This window comes from Patella vulgata, chromosome 3, assembly GCF_932274485.2.
Source record: "Patella vulgata chromosome 3, xgPatVulg1.2, whole genome shotgun sequence".
NCBI classification, from domain to species: Eukaryota; Metazoa; Mollusca; class Gastropoda; family Patellidae; genus Patella; species Patella vulgata.
In genome coordinates, this window is record NC_065881.2 from 77,998,377 (window position 1) to 78,016,051 (window position 17,675).

Genomic DNA, 17,675 nt, shown 5'->3' on the forward strand with positions numbered 1-17,675 from the left:
AAAAACATCTTCTAAAATCCCCATCCATTTACTTACAAATTGGAAAACGTACTTTTTCCTGTGCTGGAACTAACTTTTCCTTTGCTATGGAATAAACCACCAAAGTCAATGAAACAATTTACGTCTGTGGGTGGCTTTAAATATCAACTCAAACTATTCTTGACACTAACTACATAGGGTTATTTTGTTTTTTACTTCTATTTGTGGGGTTGGGTGGCCGAATGGTTAAATGGTGTGCTTATATCACAAGGTCTGTCATTGATTCAAGTGGCATTGTTTTGATTCCCCTCAGATACATGACGCGGAATAGGGTCACCTGCCCAACCTCATTGGTTTTCTCCATGTCCTCTATAGACCCCTACGCGCAAGCGAATTATTGAAATAAGAAAATTGAACCATTTGTTAGTCCCGAAAAGAAGTGGATGTGGAATGCCATTCTCTCTCACTCTATTTGTTCAATATTAGTGATGACAATGCCACAACAGTGGCATTTCCATTGTTCACTATAATCACAAGCAGTATAAAATGGAAATAACATGCTGTACCTTTCTATATACAAGTTTTTAATGTACAAGTAAAACGTAAATAAGCAACAGAAATATTTATTTCAATCATTAACAATTATCATAGAGATAAATCATATAACAAAACATTAATGTAGCTCAAGGCATTTCATTCATAACATTCTGATACAATTATCGTACAGATATAAACATACATTATGCAAGAGCTAAATCTGCCTATTGCAGGACTATCTTTAGGCAGGAAACGTTATCTAAATTATCAATTAGACATTAATTAACTTATCCAGACCATAATCAACTCTCGATGCCATCGCTAGCCTGCGATATTTAGCGGATTGTAATACACTTTTTGAAAAATAATTAAACATAAAAATGGATAATTGAGACTTTGTTTTTTATTGTACCGACTTTAGTAATGATGATCGAGGCCAGCCTAAGATTCAAAAGCTAATATCGTGGTTCAGGGTGGAACAATTTGACTGAACTTTTCAGTATATTCTATTTACCTTATCTAATTTTTAACTATTATAGCGAGGAATGTCAACTCTTTATCTAATCTCATATAATGCATCTTTAATATAGCTCTACACATGCCTCTGATAACATGGCCAATTAAGACAGGCATTTCATTCATAATAATCTGGGCCCTGTTTCTCGAAATCTTAACTAAAGATAAAATCCAAATTTTAGTAGATACTTAATTTGGATTGGCTAAGCACTAAAATCAATCTAATATTATCCAATCAAATTACTAAAATTTGGATTTTTATCTTAGTTAAAATTTCGTGAAACAGGCCCCTGATACAATTATCATACTGTTAAATCTTATAACAAAACATTCTTCCATTCATATATATATAACAATGATTATGTACAGTTTAGTATAAAAATATCAAAATCTACACTGTCTAATGCACAACACTTGTAACTACTTTAAGCAATAGTTTGGACTTAGAATTCAGAAGTTGAAGCAGATTATGGTATAAGAGTTTTATATCTCTATAAGAGACATATCCCAGAGTTTTTTAGCTAATTGTTGACAATGTGAGGCTATATATTGTGGTTGTACCAATCCCAGGTGCATCATAAATAATTCAAAACATCTCACTGATCCTGGTACATAGTTAGGAAAACACTGTTTTATTAAAAGTCTGAAATAAAAACAATATAACCACTTCTTCACAATTTCAAGGTAGATGAGTTACATCTTAGAATGAAGTAAAATTCCAAAATATGAAATGCCATTGACACCTCTACCATTGCCATAGACATACAGACTCCTCTATCATTGACATAGACATGCAGACGCCTCTTTCATTGACATAGACATACAGACTCCCCTATCTTGACATAGACATACAGACTCCTCTATCATTGACAAACATACAGACTCCTCTATCATTGACATAGACATACAGACTCCTCTATCATTGACATAGACATGCAGACACCTCTACCATTGCCATAGACATACAGACTCCTCTATCATTGACATACATACAGACTCCTCTATCATTGACATAGACATACAGACTGCTCTATCATTGACATAGACATAGAGATCCCTCTATCAATGACATAGACATACAGACTTCTCTATCATTGACATACACACAGACACCTCTATCATTGACATAAAAAAAGTGGGTAACCTTGCTCCTCCAACCTTTACCCAAACCCTAAAATTTTTGCAGAATTCAAATCTTGTTTTTGCCTAAAATTTAAATTATTTAAATGCGTGAAAAAAAAACTTACTTATAAAAAGGTCCAGTGAGTAGACCTGGTAACGGTAGGTCAGTTGTTGGTCGAAACGGTTCAGCTACAGCTAATGGAGATCCCTAAAATCGATAATAAATTAATTACACTTTATACCACAGGGCCAAATAATAATTTTATCACATCCTATGTACCAAATATCTTTATGTACAAAAACTCAAAACACTTCTAGACTTTTGGGGTTTTGTCCTTTTCCTTTACTCCTGTGACAGGGTACAATTAGCATCTTGTTATGCTATGATGTGCAATACCATCCTACTTTGTTTATTTCAAGGACACATCTGGGGTGGGGGTTTGGATGGCTGAATGGTCAACTGGCGTGGTTTCGATTCCACGGTTGTATGTGACAAGGAGTAGGGCCGCCTGTCCAATCTTGTGGGTTTTCTCCGGGTCCCCCGGTTTCCTCCCACTGCTAAAGATCTGAAGCGCAAGCGAATTATTGAAATAAAATTGAACCATAGGTTAGTCCCGAATGGTTGGCTCATGCGCATTTGTATCACAAAGTCTGTCATTGAGTCAACTGGCATGGTTTCGAATCCCCGGCTGTATGTGACAAGGAGTAGGGTTGACGGTTAATCCTTGTGGGTTTTCTCTGGGTCCTCCGCTTTCCTCCCACTGTTAGTCCCGAAATGACCTAGTTTGTGTCGAGTGGACGTTACACTCCATTTCTCCCTCGCTCTCTCAAGGACACATCGGATGGGTGGATATTGTATTTACTGCTAATCATGGCAAGTTTTTTCCAACACTGTTAGATCAAATTAACTAGTAGGAATTTTCGAAGTTAAATTTGAAAAATATTTCATGGTAATCAGAATTAAAAATTGTGACCATCAGAAAATGAAACTACATGTATACTCTTCTAAGTTGTAAATTAACAGTGTGTACATCTTAAACACCAGATCTTTACTCTAGAACATCCCTGATAAACTCATGTCTTATACACCCGAGTGTCTTATAATTCAGAACATCTTATACACCAGTGTGTCCTGTACAGAAGCATGTCTTATACACCAGCGTGTCTTATACAACAGCGTGTCTTATACACCACTGAGTCTTATACATCAGTGTGTCATATCAACCACTCGTCGACCAGCATGTCTTATACACCGGATAATCTAACATGTCTTATACACCAGCCTGTCTTATACATCACTGAGTCTTATAAACCAGTGTGGCTTATACATCAGCATGTCATATACACCAGTTTGTCTTATACACCAGTGTGTCTCATACACCAGTGTGTCTTATGCACCAGTCTGTCTTATACACCAGCTTGTCATATACATCAGTGTGTCTTTTATCTTAAACACCAATGTATCTTATACACCAGCATGTCTTATACACCAGCGTGTTTTATACACCAGCATGTCTTATAAACCAAAGTGTCTTATACACCAGTGTGTCAAAAACACCGGAAAATTACTTACCCTGTTGTCTTCAAACCACAGGAAATAAGAAAAATAGAAATCACCATCTTGAATAATTGTTGTTACATAGCCTTCACTTAATCTGACCATAGCATATTGATATTTACTCCACACCTAAAGTTTAATAAACATAACCAATTGATAACTACTCCATGCAAAAAATCCTAAAAGCTTATCAAACAGCTGAAATAAGAATCAGTTATTGTGTTTGAAAACGATAAGAGAAGAATTGTGATATAATAACATATATATAATAAACCAGTGATTGTATTCCATGTAAATGTACTCAATCACTAATGGTAGTCAAGGATACTATCTGGGCTTAGCCTAAGCAGGAAATGCTCATCATTGAACGTCTTACCCACTTAGCCACCATGACCCCTAGGCGCCCAGACAAACTGGGGACAAATATTGTATGCTGTGGTACTTACCATTTCTTTTAGATATTGCTTTGGGTCTAATTCGCCATCTGTAGTTACATTTAGAGAGGGTGCTGTTAGTTGATGTGATTGTCTATCTATGTAGATAAAATGAACCAGTCCTGGAAACTCATAGATATATCTATACTGTGTTAAAGAATCATGAAGGGTATATTATTACAATTAGTCGCTGATTACCATTTTCACTTTTTGGACAATATTTAATTTTTCACAGATTTATCAACACTAAAGTTGATTATTTAAAATTTAATCAAGAAACAAAACAATCATAAGAAAAATGCATTTTTTGATCAGTAGCTATGAGTTTTGATTATTTAACTTGGTGAAATGTAATTTTTAACATATTTTAAGGGTATTACTACATTTACGTCATAAATTGTATGATTATGAAAATAAAATGGGGTTTAACTCCGTAGAACATCTCAATTTTCTTTAATTGAAGATGGACACATGCCATGCAGTGTGCTATGGGGGAGTTCTGACCGAACAGCAGTCGAATGCCAAGGGTTCTTTTAAATGCATGCCGACATTGGTTTATCGATCAATCTGAAATGCTAGACGCTGTTCCTTGCAAGGCCATCTTCAGTGACAAGGGTAAAATTCTTGGCCTACGCCTGAATTGAACCTGCTACCTCCTGGTTAGTGAGCCCACCGTCTTACACACTGAGTCACTGTATGATTATCATTGTTTAGTTTCAGTAATGAAATGAAATGAAATGGGGTTTAACGTCCTTCTGTTCTGCTCCAACTGGGCTAATGAAGACGGGCATACGCCATACAGTGTGCTATGAGGGAAATTTTGCTGGACAGTGGCACTACAGCCTACTCTTATATCAAATTCCAACTGTCAAGGGATCTTTTACATGCACGCCAATGTGTACACGGGACCTCGGTTTTTCGTCCCTTCCAAATGATTAGACAGCTGTCCTTGTCAGGCCCTCTGCCCTGCATCACTGACAAGGGGGAACCGCGCCGGAAAGTCTGGATGAACTTTCTCGGCCAATGCAAGGATCAAAAACCCGACCTCCGGGCTAGCGAGCCAGCGTCTTACCCACTTAGCCACCGTGACCCCTAGTTTGAGTAAGGATACGATGTCATAGGAATGTTTCTCTGTGCTTTAACAGTTAAAAAATCTCTATAATCTGCTAATTCTGCTTTTAATTTCTTTTGTAATTGTAGCATTATTTCTTTGACGGATTCATTCACGGCTTTAGGTGATAAATATAACAGCGAAAATAATTCCTTTAATTTACGGAACAAATCGGATAAAGCTGTTTCTATGCTGAAATGGATAACATTAATCAAATTCTATATAAAAATATCAAAAAAATGAATTGGAATTTTGTAAATGTCACACTTTTCTAATGAAGATAGGTATACTCCATGCAGTGTACTTTGAGTGCACCCTACTTTTATTTAGACTTCCAACTGTCAAGGGATCTTTAACATTTCCATGCCCAGCCCTACATCCTGCACCAACAACAAGGGAGAAACCTGGATGAGAAATCCAGAGGAACTTTCTCAGTGAATCCCGGGATCAAATTCAGGATCTGAAAATCACAGTCACTGAGTCAACAAAATCTACAAAAATATTCTTATTATAAATGTCACAAAAAAATCCACTGAACTTACGTTGGAGCCATATCTGTTCCTATTTCTGACTCTAGATACGCCAATAAACCAGTACGTAATTCTTCACCTTCCCATCTCTTCTTGATATCATTTAATATTCGTTGTGATTGACCCTATTCAAATATAAATATCACACATATATTGATATGCATATTTACATACAAGCAGTGCCATATTGTGAAGAAGAAAGGCCCAAGGTTATTCCACTTATGAAGCCCCTTACCCCCCCCCCCCCCAACACACACGACAAGAGGAAGATGAAAGTATGTTTTAAACACCACTGTGGAAAGCCGAGGATGGTGACGGATGTTTAAGACTACAGAGTCAAAAATATTATACTCCTAAGCTGGAGGTCCTCTAGGCTTCAGCCTGCTTAGCCTATAGGTAAATCTGGCACTCTGCTCTGGTAAGAATTTATTCATTTATCTGAATTTTTGCAAGTCAATCACACCATTCTGTTCATTTTAAATGCTGTGCTACGTAGCTGTTTTCATTGGCTCTGGAGTAAATAGTTTTCATCAACTCTGGCTTAACATGTTTCAGCAGTGATAATTGGTGGAGATGCCCACTCTCCTACATTTCAAGTTCATGGGCTGAAATTCTCAGTCTGAGAAAGAGAAATGGGTTTAACATCCATTCAACAAAAAACAAGTTATTTCGGGACTAACACACAGTATATTTTTTATTTCAATAATCAAAATCCATAAGGTTAAGAATTAATCCTGCTCCTTGGCACTTACAAAATACAAACTTGAAGTTGAACTAATGACTTGCATAGAATACAGCCTTTCCATTGGTTAAAAGGTAAATTTTGTACTAGGATTCCAACACTCAACCAATGGAAAGGCTCCATCCTTAAAAAATTTTAGTTTACATTTTCATGAATAAGGTTCCTTATGATCTACAGCATACGTGTTGGACGACTCAGGCCAACTTCCCTTCATGAGCTGGACTGTAGCTTTGGGGCAAGGTTGGGTGATCGAGAGGGCTAACACATGCACTTTAGATTATAAGGTCTGTTAATGAGTCAAGTGTCATGGTTTCTATCCCAAGCTTGTACATGACAAGGAATACGGTCGCCTGCCCAATCTCGATATGGGTTTTCACTGAGACCTTCGGTTTCCTCCCACTGCTAAAGACCCATACACGCAAGCAAATTATTGAAATAAAAAATTGTACCAGATTTTATTCCCAAAATTGTGTCGACTGGATGTTAATCCCCTTTTACTTTGTCAAGATTGAAGAAGTCTGTTCACTTACCTTGACCTTCTTAAGAAGGCCTTGTATTTTTGATAATAAAGAATTCATGACATCATATAGATTCTGTCCCTGTACACGATTTAATTTATCTCGTTTACCTGCCAATAAATCTTTTATAATAATAAACACCTGACATAGATGACCTGCAACATTACCTTTAGAACCCTGTAATAAATAACAATTATAATTTAATACATACGTGATGGACTGTGTAACAAGAATAATAAAATTAATAAACCTATAGACAAGCAACATGAATGAAAATGAAATGAAATGAAATGGGGTTTAACATCCTACTGTTCGTCTCCAAACTGGGCTAGCGAAGACGGGCATATGCCATACAGTGTGCTATGAGGGAAATTTTGCCCAAACAGCAGTGCTACGGCCTACTCTTATATTGTATTCCAACTGCCAAGTGATCTTTTACATGCACTCCAGTTTGTACATGGGATCTCGGTTTTCCGTCCCACCGAACAACTAGACAGCTGTCTTTGTCAGGCCCTCCGTCCTGCATCACTGACAAGGGAAAACCATGCTGTATAACCTTGATGAACTTTCTCTGCCAACACCGGAAGTGAACCTGCGGCCTCCAGGCTATAACGAGCCAGCGTCTTACCCACTTAACCAACGTGGTTCCCGTCATGGGCGTGGATTTAGGGGGGACCGGGGGGACGCCCTTGGTTCCCGCAACATAAATGACATGCTACATGATATTTTATAAAAACAAGCACTATCTGATGCATATAAGCAACATATTTTGGGGCTCTCAAGATTTAAAGAGCTCTGATGCTAAGGGAGTTTATCAGCTTTTACGTGTATCCTAGAGTTTGAATGAAATGGGGCTTAACATCTTATTTTAATGAAGATTGGCATCCGCCCTACAGAGTTCTATGAGGGGAATTTTGCCTGGACAGCAATTAATTCCAACTGTCAATAGTTCACATAGGACCTGCATTTTTTGTTGCACCCAAAGGACTAGATACTGTCTTCGCCAAGCCCGCCATCCTGCACGACTGACAAGGGGAGATCATGCTGCTTGAAATCCTGGGGACCTTTCTTGGCCAACACCAGGCTAAAAACCCCAGACAGAAAAGGGGGAGGGAGAGAAATGGGGTTTAATGTCCACTTGACACAAACTAGTTCATTTCGGGACTAACATATGGTTTAATTTCATTTCAATATTTCGCTTGCACGTATGGGTCTTTAGTAGTGGGAGGAAACCTGGAGAACACCTACGAGGTTGGACAGGCGCCCCTACTTCTCGTCACATACAACCGGGGAATCGAAACCACACCAGTTGACTCAATGACAGACCTTATCATACAACAGCCCCCCAACCCCCCAGACAGAAAAGGAGAATTCTGTGTATTACGTACCTCTGTAACTAATATTAGAACGATACCAGGTAAAACTTGTGTACAGTGTAGTTGATGCGGGGAATATCCACAAACACGTGTCTGTAAAAATATCATCTGACGCCAGTATTCCGGGACATGCTCGGGTCTATGTGGTCGGGTATTTACAACAGAAGCATCATAAGAAGCAACTGTGGAACTCTGGGGACGTATCTCGTGAAACATTTCTGGTGGTAAACTATTGCTTTCTCTAGGCTAGAATAAAAGATAATTGGATAGCGAAAATTAAAAATTAAATTAATAGAGAGAGAGAGAGAGAAATGGGGTTTAACATCCACTCGACACAAACTAGGTCATTTCGGGACTAACATATGGTTCAATTTTATTTCAATAATTTGCTTGTAGGGGTCTTTAGCAGTGGGAAGAAAGCGGAGTAACTGGAGAAAACCCACGAAATTGGACATGCATCCCTACTCCTTGTCACATACAACCAGGGAATCAAAACCACGCAAGTTGATTCAATGACAGACCTTATGATACAGCGGGCTTACCATTCAGCCATCCAAACCCCTATAAAAAGAAGTAAGAGATATTACCGTGCTATATGTCTTATATAATGAATCTAGTTTAACATCATCGTGAGGAGTAAAGAAAACTTCTCTTTCACAAGCTACATGTGGTGAAACCTCTGGGTAGGGGGAAGGACTCGGTATATCCAATAATACTGTAAAAAAAATGAGAAAAAAATATTTTCAAATTAAATGTCATTTCCAATCCTTGGTTATCTAAATTTTGTAAATTATCTGTCATTTATATGGAGCAAACATTCATCCTCCAGAATATAAAAAAACAAGTCTGATGAAAAATTCAACTCATTAAGCTTTTTTAATGAACCAATCTGATTAAAACACAGATCTCATTTTGTTTCGTTTTTCATAGTTCAAAATTTTGTTTATATATAGTTGTTATATAACCCGCATTCCGGTTAATGTGATGGATAATGGATTAGCCAATGAAACGGTCTGTTATGGCGAGTTCTTAGCGTGCTATGCACAGAACTGTGGGTATCTTACTAGAAACATTAACGCTTATTGGTTAATCAAATGTTTGACATCATAGGGTCAAAAACGACTCGTATGACCCCTGACGCGACCCCCCCACTACAACTGGTTAGATTTTTATGTAGTAGAGGCCATCAAAAGTATAAAAAAACGAAACGAAATATAGATCTGTATTTGAATCAGATTGATAATGAACATTCTTATGAATTAATTAAATTTACTTTTTCTCTCTCAATAAATAATAAAAGTTCTCATACTTTAATTAAATATATTTTCTCATAGTAAATAATGAACATTTTCGAGTTGTAATTAAATTTATTTTTTTCTTTCTTGCTAAATAATAAACATGATAATGTTTTAATCAAATTTATTTTGATTTCTCTGAGTAAATAATGAAAATTCTCGTGATTTAATTAAATCTCATCTTAGTGAATAATAAACATTCTCGTGATTTAATTAAATCTCCTCTTAGTGAATAATAAACATTCTCATGATTTAATTAAATCTCCTCTTAGTGAATAACAAACATTCTCATGATTTAATTAAATCTCCTCTTAGTGAATAATAAACATTCTCATGATTTAATTAAATTTACTTTCTCTCTCAGTAAAAGATAAACATTCTTATGTTATGATTAATTTACAGGTGACAATTCTATGGAATACAATTACTGTTCATTACTGAACGACTTTCAACTAGGCTTCTTTAGTCATTATCAAGCAATTGCAGTCATTGTATTTATAGGGGGTGGGGGTGGCCGAATGGTTAGCACGTGCGTGCTGTATCATACGGCCTGTCATTGAGTCAACTGGCGTGGTTTCGAATCCCCGGTTGTACGTGACAAGGAGTAGGGTCGCCTGTCCAACCTCGTGGGTTTTCTCCGGGTCCTCCGGTTTCCTCCCACTGCTAAAAGACCCCTACGCGCAAGCGAATTATTGAAATAAAATCAAATCATATGTTAGTCCCGAAATGACCTAGTTTGTGTCAAGTGGACGTTAAACCCCATTTCTCTCTCTCTCCCTCTGTATTTTATAGAATTGTGTCCTGTATATTCCACTTCAATGAATAAATGCCATTGAAACAATTTGTTATAATTAAATTTACTCTCTCTCTCTCTCGTCTCTTTCAGTAAATAATGAATATCCTTGGGTTTTAATAAAATTTACTTTGATATTTTAATTACCTGCTCCCTCTGGTGTTAGCTCATCGTCATCATTTCCTAAACTCCCACTGTCTTTTTCTGAAGATCTTGAACTATTATCTGGGGTAGGTGTTGTTCGAGGTGTAGTTTGAGCACTGAGATACTACAATATTAAAGATACATATCGAAAATTTTATCCATATCAGTCATCGTTGTTTGTATTTCTGAGGAGAGCCAAAAAAAGCTCCCATAAATCAACAAATTGAAAAAATCGCTCCCCTAAAAAAGTTCTCCCAGGTTCGATAAGAAGAGTGAATTAGAAATTAAGGAGAATGATCTGATATTAAGGAGAGTGATTAGTTATGTGTATGGGAAATGGTTCTGATTATTAATAACTGCATGTAATGGGGTCATTACATGCGATTTTCAATTTTAAGGGGAGGGCAAAAATCCTCCCCTCCGTTGACATTCAGGAGAGTGGCAGGTGCTCGATTAAAGATAGGTTGCTAGGCAACGAAACATATGCCCACAGCAGCTAAGTCGTCCGAGCAGTCAACAAAATTTGTCGCATATTTTTTCTATTGTCGGTAATGAAACATCTATAATACACTAAAATCTGATTAAAAGTAACAACTCATTAAGTAATTATCAGAGAATCATTAGAATTTGTTTGGCTTTTAGTTCTGGCCCATGTTAATGTTTAGCATACGAAACATTTAATATCATGGAATTAGATGTTCAAGTTATCAAAATTCATTAAAAATCAATATACTTGTTCATCTCAAGACCTTAAACTCTGTGTATCAATCTAAAGTCAATCAGATGATAACTTTGGTCTCTGGAGCATTCACAAGATTTATCAAAGTGATCATGGGCCATAACTCTGGTAGTAACAATCGGAAATCATTGAAAATCACTGGGATTCTTCAACTCACGACCTTAAAAACTGTGTTTAAATTTAAAGTCAATCGGATATTAACTTGAGCCTCTAGAGCATCCACAAGCAATTGTGGACGACGATGGATGGATGGGCGGACGGGGGCGACAACAATATACGACCACATTTCAATGTATAAAAAACAATGACTGCCATATTACTCTATCTATTCTGAGCGAAGTTATGGCCATTGTGTTATAAACAATATTTCATTTCATTTGAAAATGGACTGGGGAATAGGTTAGGCCAATGTTGACACCCTATCCAAAATAGTAAAAAACCTACGTGAGTGACATTATGCAATTCAAGAAAATTTCGGCTTGCTTTTACGAATTGCATACATTACTTTTGAACCTCAATCTGATTAAAACACAGATCCTATTTCATTCCATTTTTATAGTTCAAAATTTTGTTTTACTTGACTTTACTACACAAGGATCTCGAAGAGTTGTTATAATTGACGTGTTCTGAAAAGTGTGAGGGATTAGCCAATGAAACGGTCTGTATTTGGTGTGATTTGCACGGAACTGTGGGTAATCAGTAACATCAATGCTGATTGGTTAATCAGATGTCTGATGTCATAGGGTCAAAAGCAGCTCGTATGACCTCTGAAGCGACCTATCGGTACAATCGGTCAGGTCTTCATGTAGTGTAGGCAATCGAAAGTATAAAAAAATGAAACGAAATATAGATCTTTATTTTAATCTGATTGTTTGAGCCCTGAGATTTGATGAAAACTTAACCTAACTAAAAATAATTGTGTTATCTTGCGTCTTGGAAAAAATAGATACTAGTAAATTACTTCATAAATTTTAATTTCATGAAATATCTCGAAGACCGGTTTGATTTTCTTAATATATTTCATCCTCACCAAATCATCATCTGCATCACTATCATCACCAAGGTAGCTGGATATTCTGGCAGTGGAAGGAACAAATTGACTAGTACGTCCAGTCTCATGAGAAGCCATGCAATAGGAACGTGAGAACAGGTCTTCCAGTTTCTCTTTGGAAGGGAAGACATCTTTTGCTAATAGAAGAATGCACAATATATCAGCTGGCTGTAGTTCATTCGCATTCCAACTGAAACAAAAAAAACAGGTCTGGAAATAACGGTTTTAGATATACATGTGTACCTGACAAAATGTCAGGCACTAATGAAATAGTACCTGACATTTTCAACTCTGTGCCGGACATGTATTTATAATATCAACAAAAAGGAAGGATCGGTGCCAGACAAAATGACAGACACCAGAGGTTTTGTGCCTGACAGGGCCTAAATCTGTGCCTGACATTGTCTGTGACAGGTGCCTTATTTCCAGGCTTGAAAACAAAGGATTATCTTAATAAAATACATCTTAGGTTTTACTTTTATGATATTCAAAATCTATTATCGAACATTTAGATAACATTAAATACAATCAGACGTTGCTAGATATTGGTGCCATTTACTGGTCAAATATAATTCCATAAAATAAAACCCTTAAAAGGTGAATCCCTTAAAAACACTGAAGTTCCCTTGTTTGTCCATAATCCAGTTTATATTACAAATTTCAAGCATAACAGGCCATTCTGGACCATTGAAGTGAGGTGGTCTCAGTGCCGTTCTCAGTACGACGCAGTTCAATATTCGTAGTGTAAATGCTATTCTGTGCATGTGTTAGCATAAAGTTTGACCCTTTTCCCATGACTGAAATTAACTTTACTGTGTGTACAGTGCTATTTCTTTAATTCTATCGTGGCCTGGAATGGTTACTAGTACGTCCTACTGGGCGAATGAAGACAGGCATATGCCACACATTGTGCTATGAGGGAAATTTTGCCCGGACATCAGCGCTAAGGCTTACTCTTATACTGAATTCCAAACTGCCAAGGGATCTTTTACGTGCACGACAATGTGCATGGTTTTACGTACCATCCCAACGACTAGACAGCTGTCCTTGTCAGGCCCTCCGTCCTGCACCACTGACAAGGTGAAACCATGGCAGAACAAATACTAAAATATAATTGTGATATTTGCTTACTTTGAATAGAGAGCTAGTAGTTTATTATTAACCAGTAATAAGGCATGATGAGCTGGTACACTCTGTATCTTCTTTACACCTTCTTCTAATAATTCTATACATTTCTCATTTAAAGTCTGATTTACATGTAATCTTTCAACTGCCTAAAATAAAAATAATTCTATACAATGCTCATTGAAATATAGTTACATATCTTTTCATTTGTCTCCATTTTAAATGAAATAAAATGGAGTTTAACGTCCAACTTTTTTGCTCCGACTGGGATAATGAAACGGGTATACACCATACAGTATGCTATGAGTTAAATCTTGCCTACTCGGATATCGAATTCCAATTGCCAAAGGATCTTTTATGTGCACGCCAATGTGTACACAGGACCTCGTTTTGTCATGTCATCTGACGACTAGACAGTTGTCCATGTCAGGTCCCCTGTCCTGCACCACTGACAAGGGGAAACCACGCAGGAGAATCCCTATGGACTTTCTTGGCCAACACCGGGAGCAACCCCGCAACCTCCAGGCCCACTTAGCCACCATGGCTCCTCAAATGCAATAAAAACAATTCAATATTAATAAATATTGAATGTATGTGTCAAATTCCTGTATCATTTGTCATGTTTGTATTCTGTTGTGCCGCTTTCATCCCAATATTTTAAATCTATTCTATTTTTACAAACTAAATAAAATATCTAACTTCGTTTTTAAACTTGTTCAGTTATCATTACGTATGATGCTATCGATGCACTGCTAGTGGTTAAAAAAACGTTCGGAAATCTTAACCAATCACTTAAACATACATTATGGAAGAGCTAAATCTGCCTATGGAAGGTCTTTCTTTAGGCCTGAAATGTTATATAAATTATTAATTAGACATTAATTAACTTATCCAGACCATAATCAACTCTCGATGGCATTGCTAGCCTGCGATATTTACTGGATTAGAACTCTGTCTGAAGCTTCTGATTAATCAAAAAATGGATAATCAGGACTGTTTTTTATCGTACCGACTTTAGAAATGATGATCGAGGCTGGGCTCAAAATTCAGTTGCTAAATACACAGTTCAGGGTGGATCAATTTGACTGAAATTTTCAGCAAATTCCCTTTACATTATCTAGTTTTTAACTAACATAGTGAGAACTGCCGGCTCTTTATCTAATCTCCCATAATGTATCTTTAATTTCAATGTACCGGAAATAATTGTAAATTCCACAGTGTTTAGTGATAACCCAAGACATTGACCAATTCACCAATGGCGACAATTCTTTCCATTGGCGAAGAAATTTGATAGCAAGGCGAATATTCGGGCGAATGAATTTTTTGTGAAATCTGTGAATTTTGAACTAAAAATTGAGATCATCAACACTTCTTATGATCTGTCTAAAAGTTTTTGGAAGCTGGGGTGTTCACTGGGTACTCCTAGATCAGTCTTGTGTATTATATACTGTGTAATTAGATATGTAAATACCTCAACAAGAAAAGCTTGTTCATCACAACATAACTTCATCCATGTCTCTAATAAACGTCGTAAAAAATTCCATCTTTCTCTCTTATCTTCATATCGCCCTATTCTAAAATAAATCATTGAATAATGCACAGTATATCAATATATTGAATAATGCACAGTATATCGATATATTGAATAATGCACAGTATATCTATAAAAAGCAAAATTTTTATGTGGCCTGAACATTGATCAAGGACACTACATCTGCAAGGGAAGTACAGAAAATAGAAATGGAATTTAACATCCTACTTTTCTTCACAAAACAGGCTAATGAAGATTTTGTCTGGACAGCAGTATTCAAATTCTTACTATGGGTTTCCTCCAATGAAGAGAAGCCTATTCCTTGCCACATCTTCCATCCTGCATCAAGGTTAGGTCTAAATATTAAGGCCACCTGCAGATTTCGTCATGGTCACGAGATGTAAAGAGGGCTACGGCTAATCCTAACCCTAACCATAGACCTAACAAACAATCTTGTCAACAATCATGTGCCCTAACCCTATTTACATCTCGCGACCTTGCCGAAATCTGCAGGTGGCCTTAATATTTAAACCTTGATACTACTACTATTTTTATCCACCAATTGAGTGGGCAAAGGAAAGTAACTAGCATTTTATTGCAACTAAGATTATTGTGATGTAAACTGTTTTTTGATACTTCTTAGAATCAAGCTACAATCAAGCAAAAAACCCCATGGATGAACCCAGAGGTTAGTGGAGTAGAACGGAACGAAACCACTGGGGATACCAAGAATGTGTGTCAGCATGATACGCAGAGAGTCACTGTGGCTCCCTACAGAGAAATATCTAAACTTACTCATCTGTTGCTGGACCAAATAAAAACCCAATCAGACGTAAAAACATCTGAATCTTTTTTAAAAGAAATTCTTCTGTTTCAGTCCCATCTCCATTTATAGCAATCAACAATAGATCATCCATCTGTAATATTTGTACATTGGAAAAAAAAAATTATGATTAATTTAATTTAGATTATTTGCTTGATTCAGATGAGTGAACCCTCACTGATAAATTCCTAGAATTAGTAGGCCTAATCCATATGATTATGACTGTCATGTATTATTTAGATTCTATAAATCATAAGGTTTCTCAGTAGTACATGTGGTACATGCCTTCCTGCATGCACCCCCCCCCCCACCTGCCTCTCTCTGCCTCTCTCTCTCTCATCCAAAATTGAAACTACAATTAGTAAACAAGATGGCTTCTACTTAATCTTTTGGAAAAATTAATCATTATAACACATCAAATGAGCCCAATTCAATATTTTGTTTTGACCTGAATCAATGAGATTTAGTGTCTTGAAAAGACGGATTAAATATTCAATTCAAAAATATTCACTTACATGCTTAAAGACAAATAGGAAGCCATTTTCACAGGTGACCGAAGAACAGGGATTTTTAGTTTGTTCTATAAGGAACCACTGTGATAAAACTAAAGGAGAGAATATCTGCATGATAATATTTGGATCCACATAATACGCATCTAGCCCACATTCTTCTGCCTATGAAAAACAAAAAGATACTTTCATTTTATTATCTTATATTACTGCAAACATGGATGCATAGGACAAAACATGTAAGCACCTAGGATCATTATAGCTACAGGAACATCACTGCAAACGTTGAGATGTGTCTAATGGTCTGATGTATTTGAGACACAGAGGGAGCCATGGTATCTCAGTGGGTAAGATGTTGGCTCGCTAACCTGAAGGTCCCGTATTCGATCCCTGCGTTGGCCAAGAAAGTTCATCAGGATTTTCCGGTATGGTTCCTCCTTGTCAGTGGTGCAGGAATGAAGGCCTGGGAAAGGACAACGTATAGTGGTTCGGATAGGACAAAAAACCAAGGTCCAGTGTACACATTGGTGTGCACATTAAAGATCCCTTTGCAGTTTGAATTCGATAAAAGGGTAGGCTGCAGTGCCACTGTCCGAGCAAATTTTCCCCCATACCACACTGTATGTGTATGCCCGTCTTCATTAGCTTAGTCGGAGCAGAACAGTAGGACGTTAAACCCTACTTCATTTCAAGACATGGAGGAGAGATGAGGCAACTTGGGACTATATATAAAAACAATCTGGTTGGATGGAACTGCAAGAATGCCAAACTTTATCTCTCACAAAGGAAATAAATCTATCTCGATTGTATTTTATAGTAAATTTGAAATGTGTATTTCTAGGTTCACGTACTATTTTAGTGTTACTAAATTATGAATGATCATGCAAGGGGCATTGCTAGAGAAGCAAATAGCATGTAGGCACCATTTGATTGATTTGTTTATTATAATTTTATTATATTAATATTAATGTTAATGCCATTAACATATATAATGGCTTCATAATCATTATCTCCAGGCTTTTCTTTATTCCTTTACCTGTAATAAACCTATTTCAATTGCTTGATTATTTATGTATTCAGCAAAATCGTCATCAAAATCAAGGAACCGAACATCGTTCATTCGATTTACAACTAATAAACACTTCATTATTAACGATTAACTTCATAATCACATCCTTGTTTACTTTCTATCAGTGTCTACTTTTACTTTATTGTCATGTGATCTGCAAATGGGGGGATAAC

The 17,675-nt window shown here is 36.7% G+C and overlaps 1 protein-coding gene across 1 annotated transcript; it reads right to left on the reverse strand.

The window, feature by feature from the left end:
- Positions 1-585: 585 nt before the first annotated feature.
- On the reverse strand, positions 586-17,634 carry LOC126816850 (BLOC-3 complex member HPS1). Its single transcript, XM_050543624.1, has 16 exons — positions 17,470-17,634; positions 16,440-16,598; positions 15,897-16,018; positions 15,042-15,144; positions 13,577-13,719; positions 12,425-12,635; positions 10,659-10,779; positions 9,011-9,138; positions 8,436-8,669; positions 7,060-7,224; positions 5,800-5,912; positions 5,258-5,449; positions 4,159-4,288; positions 3,728-3,841; positions 2,280-2,362; positions 586-1,675 (listed from the first exon to the last, which is right to left on the reverse strand). Exons 1-16 carry the CDS (start codon positions 17,578-17,580, stop codon positions 1,516-1,518), a joined length of 2,289 nt encoding a protein of 762 aa, XP_050399581.1. The 5' UTR covers positions 17,581-17,634; the 3' UTR covers positions 586-1,515.
- Between the last annotated feature and the right edge of the window lie 41 nt (positions 17,635-17,675).

Bases quoted from the DNA above. Each gene is read 5' to 3' on its own strand.
- LOC126816850 (XM_050543624.1), bottom strand. From the start codon at position 17,580: ATGAAGTGTTTATTAGTTGTAAATCGAATGAACGATGTTCGGTTCCTT. The intron at 10,780-12,424 runs GTGAGGATGAAA...TTAATATTGTAG, and splicing joins GTGATGCAGATGATGATTTG to TATCTCAGTGCTCAAACTAC. The intron at 2,363-3,727 runs GTAAGTAATTTT...TATCGATTTTAG, and splicing joins TGTGGTTTGAAGACAACAGG to GGATCTCCATTAGCTGTAGC.